This window comes from Saccostrea cucullata, unplaced genomic scaffold (assembly GCF_032062105.1).
Source record: "Saccostrea cucullata isolate Sc308-1 unplaced genomic scaffold, CSIRO_AGI_Scuc_v1 ctg312, whole genome shotgun sequence".
NCBI classification, from domain to species: domain Eukaryota; kingdom Metazoa; phylum Mollusca; class Bivalvia; order Ostreida; family Ostreidae; genus Saccostrea; species Saccostrea cuccullata.
Window position 1 is genome coordinate 926,501 of NW_026929887.1, and position 6,000 is coordinate 932,500.

General features: G+C 32.0%; 1 protein-coding gene across 1 annotated transcript in view; it reads right to left on the minus strand.

Moving 5' to 3' along the window:
- Window positions 1-6,000, minus strand: part of LOC134282427 (uncharacterized) — a 54,656-nt gene that overhangs the window by 39,689 nt on the left and 8,967 nt on the right. Inside the window, 10 exon segments of the mRNA XM_062764840.1 lie at window positions 991-1,663; window positions 1,827-1,981; window positions 2,139-2,309; window positions 3,153-3,386; window positions 3,489-3,577; window positions 3,867-3,899; window positions 4,040-4,385; window positions 4,565-4,720; window positions 4,946-5,188; window positions 5,626-5,720. Of these exon segments, the coding sequence (XP_062620824.1) occupies window positions 991-1,663; window positions 1,827-1,981; window positions 2,139-2,309; window positions 3,153-3,386; window positions 3,489-3,577; window positions 3,867-3,899; window positions 4,040-4,385; window positions 4,565-4,720; window positions 4,946-5,188; window positions 5,626-5,720 (2,195 nt within the window).

The window sequence follows — 6,000 nt, forward strand, 5'->3', positions numbered from 1 at the left end:
GTTACAATTAGCCCTAGTTTTTTTTTGTTTTTTTTTTTTGTTTTTTTTTTTTAAGAATTTTCTGATATGGACAAACAGAGACTTGGATGCACATAGTGAAGGCATCTTCAGTTTTTCGATTGTTGTACTTCAGGTAAACGTTCTTTTAAATTTAAGGTGTGAAATTGTTACCTCTTGACTCTTTCGTATGGAAATTTCTCTATACAGAAATCATTTATTTATTTAATATTTTGAAGTCATATTCTTGGTACTAAGATCAGAACAATAAAGAAAATCATTAGTATGTAATTGTCTTAAAGTTTTCCTTTTAGAGTAACATGCTAAGCACGGTACTGTAGGACTTAAAACAAATACTGGCATTTAATTACCGATTGTGATATATCACACTTGGAATGCATGTAAATGGATAAGATTTTTATAGGGTTGTTACATCATAAAAGTTTATTAATTTTTTAATGTAGAGTTGTTCTTTGTCCAATGTTGTTTTTTTTTTTCTCACAGAAGAGTGTTTTTTTTCACTCATACTTTGAGTATAAGGTTTAAAAAATAATGGAGTGAAAATAAACTAACATAAGAATACTTTTTTCTCACTTGAATGTCGACAAAAAAGCATTTTTTGCTCACCCACTTGTTCTGTTAAGATTGATTTTTGTGAGTAACATTCTTGTAGTAAATTTCAAAGCTTTCTCTGCTTGTTTGTACACTTTCCTATTTTATGGGTTACATCTACTCTTGTAATTTTGACATAAACATATTTCTGTTCAAAATCATTGTCGGTCATAATAAGACTTGAGTCAAACGAAACAATCTGACGAAAAGTGACAAGCGTGTTATTAATTAAAGCACAATCTGTGAAAAAAATTGGCTCAAATAAGTCAATCCTACGGGGAATAATGATCAGACTATGTATAACAGGTAACATTCATTTAATTAATTTTCTATTCTAAGAAGTTACATGTATAAATATAATCTAATATCTCCTTTTCATACCTTAAGTGGTTCCATCATGAACGCACCCTCAAATGTTCCAAACACAAATGATAATAGCCAATCATTCGTCTTCTCCGACCCGAACTGCAGAGAATAGAGGAATGTGAAGAAACCACCCGCAGCAATGGCAGAGAATATAATAAAATATGCAATAAATATAGTCCACCAAGGCAGTCTACACCGATAATGCTTCTTTTCTTTGTAGACCATGTTTTCTGTTTTTGTTGTTTTACTTTCACTTTTTAAGCTTCTATTACGAAACAATGAAATAATTATGACAGAGGGTATAACCGTGATCAAGGACGACATTAATCCAACATAAATCTGTTTTAAGTTAAATCTGACAGGCCCCAATTCGACAGACTGTTGGGCATTCCCACTAGCTAACTGCTCCTCTTCGGTGGGTTCAGAGTTATACCACATAGCAGATGCAACCATGGACAAAAACAATAAGGCAACCAAGCTCCAAAGTCTTTGAACCCTGGAAAATCTACTATAATTTGGTCGTTTTGACAGTGAAATCCAAAGGTGGTCATCAAAGAAACCGCGTAAACTTAATTCAGTGAAAACCACTTCACCATTAATCATTTCCGGTGTTATCGGGACAAGTGTTCGAAAAGTTTTTACACCGTCGTATTTCATGGATAGCCATTCTCCACATAGAAACAGAAAACTATAAGAAAAAAAACATATTAAATCGATGTTAGTCCGAATTGGATGGATTACAGGTTTTTGTCGATTACTAAAATAAGGATTCAAAATTCCAAGGGCTTTGATTTATTTTTAGAATGGAACTTGTTTCAGAATTTCATTTAATATAATTTCATAGAAAATACCGCTCTTTGGTGTATAGATCAATAACCACAACTTTTGACAATTTCCAATCAGGACTTTTCCCCTTGTTATCATGCCATACTGTTAAGGATTCCAATTTTCCCAGATGTTCTTCAGTTGTTAAAAGAAAATTACAACATGTGCCACTTTGAAAGTCCTGAAAATTGTAAGAAATAAGGAAAAGAATGGTTAGAATATGAGTTTTCATCAAAATTTTGAACATAATTCTATGCTTTACTTTATATCAAAACAAATCTGTTGAATCAACATAAATTCCCGTATCTTACGGTTCAGAATTTGAATATTAAAGATACCTCTCTAGAATTTGTTTTAACAATTCTTTCACTTGTTGATCCGTTTTCTCCAGTTATTTTCAGGTAAACTGTACACGTCAGGTGTCTCGATGATTTTATTGCAGTAAATATTGACAAACAGTATTGAAATTTATCATCAGGCTGATTATCAAGTACTGGTAAGTACTCCCACTGTATAATGAACAAATTCCTTTTCATTAAAAAAAATGACTTGAGGTTCTAATGTTTATGAACGTTTGTCAAAACATTCCTATGACAGTTACCTTTCTTTGTACTTGTCAGTACAATACTGAACTCTAATAATAATAAAAACATGCATCTGTGCCTTTATCTAGGTCTGCATTCATGGATCGACCTAAAGGCACATCTTTTAAAAATGTTCACGGACTAAGGGTTGTAATAAAAATTTCCTAAATTGTAAAGAAATCGGGAAATGCGACATTTACGCTTTAAGTTTACTCCTTTAGCCGATTTTGTTTCAAAACTTCCACTTTAATCATGGCTCAAATTATACATATTTCCAAAAGGATCCTCAACAAAATATTGTTTTTATGTGAATTCAAACTTCTTCAGTCTAGATTGATTTTCTTGCAAATAAATGATTGTGTTTTATGCATCATTTTACAGGGCTTTGATTTGAAGACTATAATAATTAAAATTGTCGTGTTGAATGTACATGTACTTAAGAAAACTAACTCTTCAAAAGATAGCAAAAAATGGCTAAAATAGAGGAAAAAACGAAGCAAAAGTTTTTAAAATGATTTGTTTTTCAAATTGCTTTCAAAAATTGTTCCAAAAACTCGACATTCGGTCAAACTTCTAGATGTACAGATTGAGAGAGAGAGAGAGAGAGAGGTTGGGGGTTTAATATTTAACTGAATACATTGATCTTTAAAAAAAACAGGTTTTAATCGATTACCTAACTCAAAGCATCAAGCAATTAAACCGATTTTAGGATACGAGTATGAAATTGATGTCAGTTTGAATTAGTTGTTTGGCTAGAAATTAACTCACCAGCATAATGTCATTTTGGTCTGCTTTACGTAACGGTATAACAATAACAATGAAAAAAATTATCAAGAAGACCTCAGCAGCGAGCACTTGCGGAGTGGATTCTAATTTTTCCAGAAAGTTGAGGAATATTTCTTGGAAATTGATTGGGGTAGGTGGCGAGAGCAGAGCATCCGACCCAAACGTTCCGAAAAAAGTGCTTCTGAAAACAGCTACATTCCCTTCTGCCTTAACAATCTACAAAACAAAAAAAATATTAATATAATCTACAAAAAAAACATCCCTCTTCCCACAGAACACAGTTTGTATTAAAGGCGTCATGTTAACGCGTAAAAATACCTTTGATGCAGTTGATTTCTTCCAAAGCACACCAACAAGGTTAACCACACTCAAAATTTGAACCCGATATAAGTGTCCCATGTTGGCAGCTTAGTAATAAACAGTTGAGTATTAGTTTGAAATTCTTAACTGCTGTTTATGATCAACGGGAGCTTTTTTCTTGGTTGTTTAGTTTATGAAAGTTTACTTTAAAAAAAACTTTTACTTTTGCTTAAACTTTTGTGTCTAAATTTGAAGTAAAGGGTGTGTTAATGTGTTTGTTTTCCCAATGGAATATTGATTTCTTGACAAAATAATTTTTTGTAATTCAAGCATATAAGGAATTTTTTTTACATGAAACAACCATATGGTTTTAATTTCTTATGAAAAGAAACTTACTTAAATCTCTCCGTTTTCGCCTTGCAACATCATCTTAAGAAAAAGAATTACAAAGGTATCACTTGTTTGTTCCAGCTTATACCTTTATTGAATAACACATATATATTAAACCAAAGCATGATTTTCAATACATAAAGTAAAAAAGAAGACAAAAAAACTAATTTAAAAGTTACCTTGACAACTTAATGTCAACACTAAAGGATCCAAATACCCATCTGTTGGATATTTTGTATTATAAACTGTTATTTGAAGTATAGAGTCGGAGAAAGACACGGGCAAATCATCTGGCACTTTCTGTAAAACTTTTCTTGCGCCTTTAGTTTTTACTGCAATATTTCTCCTTAGATAAGTTGGTAACCCGGTATACCCAAATAAACCATTAAGTTGACACTCCAGGAACGATTTGATTTTAAACTCTACAGAAAAGGCTTCGTTTGTCTCATTCACAAATGCTACCGCCATAGACGATCCATCCTCAAGAATTTCTGGTTCCATCCATGTGTGGGTAGCAGTAAAAATCTAATAGACGTGAAAAGAAGGTTGCACTTTACAAAAAAAAAATGTTTAATAAAAAAAATCGTGCGCCATTAAAAATCCATTCAAGTAATCAATAAGTAGAAAGCTAAATTAAATATTAGTTTAGCTAATAATTTGAAGATTTAAGATTTTTTCAGTAACGTGATTTTGAAGAAAAAAACCTGTGACATGTCAACAGCCATATCAATGGGATCATCCAAATCATCTAGGTTGAGACGTTTGCCTTTCTTGTCGGTAACGACCGGTTTAACTATAGCTGAAGATGTGGCTTGTGTGTTATTCACGTAGTTATAGGGGCTTTTGATGTATGTCAGTACCTTTGAGAAAGAAAACAATATGTAGGCTTTTGCTAAAAGTCAATACCTTTGACATAGGGAAAAAAAATACTTTACATATTTTTTTTCCAAAAACACGTCCATGTCCTGTTACATTATACAAAAAGCAAACTTAACACTTTTTAAACAATAGTTGTCAGATTGGTAGCAATGCCGTTATGTTGCAATTGAGAAAAAAATTATCGAGTAATGAATGAGCATTCATACGTTAATGGCGACAATCTTATTTCCAAGACTGTCTTGAAAGGTTTCAAAGTATGGCAACTTCAGATATCCATACTTTGTTGTGAAGTCAAATGGCAAGTTTTTCCCTTTATCTTTTAGAACAGTCAGTGAAAGAATGTCCCTTTTGTCAATAGTTCTCTGTTGACCACGCCCGCCATCAGTTTCAAGCCAAAGGTTTGTTATTCGTATAAGATTATCTTCTGCCGTTTTTAAAGTTGTTTCAAACTGAAAAAGGAACTTTATATAATGATTACGTATATGAAAAAAATCAATTAATTCTTATGAACATGAAAATTAATGATATCTGTTTTTGTTCGTTTATTTGCTTCATCATTTAGAATTAAAAGCGTTTTTTTTTTTTTTTGTTTAAAACTTTACTGACGAAAAAGAAAGGGACGTACAATTATTTGTAAAAAAAAAAAAAATCCAAATTAATTTATTTTTCAGTCATCAAACATTCACGCATACGTAGTTTCCACTGTCGTATATGGATAAATAAAACAGAAAGCTCCTGTTATTTTTGTGTCGAAATAAGGTTACTACATGTACTTCCTCTCAACGAGGATTTTTCACTCGTATTTGGACACAACAAATAGCTAGTGGAAGATTGTACTCAACTCTTATGGTCAGTATTGAGCAGTAGGTCAATAAAACAGACTTACCAACAGAGGACTAATGGAACAGTTTTGACTTTGCCCAATAGCACATCCTTTTCTTTGTAGAATGGTAATCACAAATGAAAGAGCGTTAGCATAATCTGCAAGATTATCAGAAAAGCATATATCAGAAAATCTATATCATAAGATTGGCACTATTTGTAGCAAATAGCATATTTGAAAAAATTAAAAGTATGTATGTTTAAACTAGAATTACTTTTTTAAATGTCATACTGATTTTAAGGTAAAAACTGCACATAAATAATTTAACATTCTTGTCCACCCTTTCGTCATAACTTTTTATACCCCACGCAACAAGTTGCGTGAGGTATAATGTTTTTTACCCGTCCGTCAGTCAGTCAGAGTGTCAGTCAGTCAGTC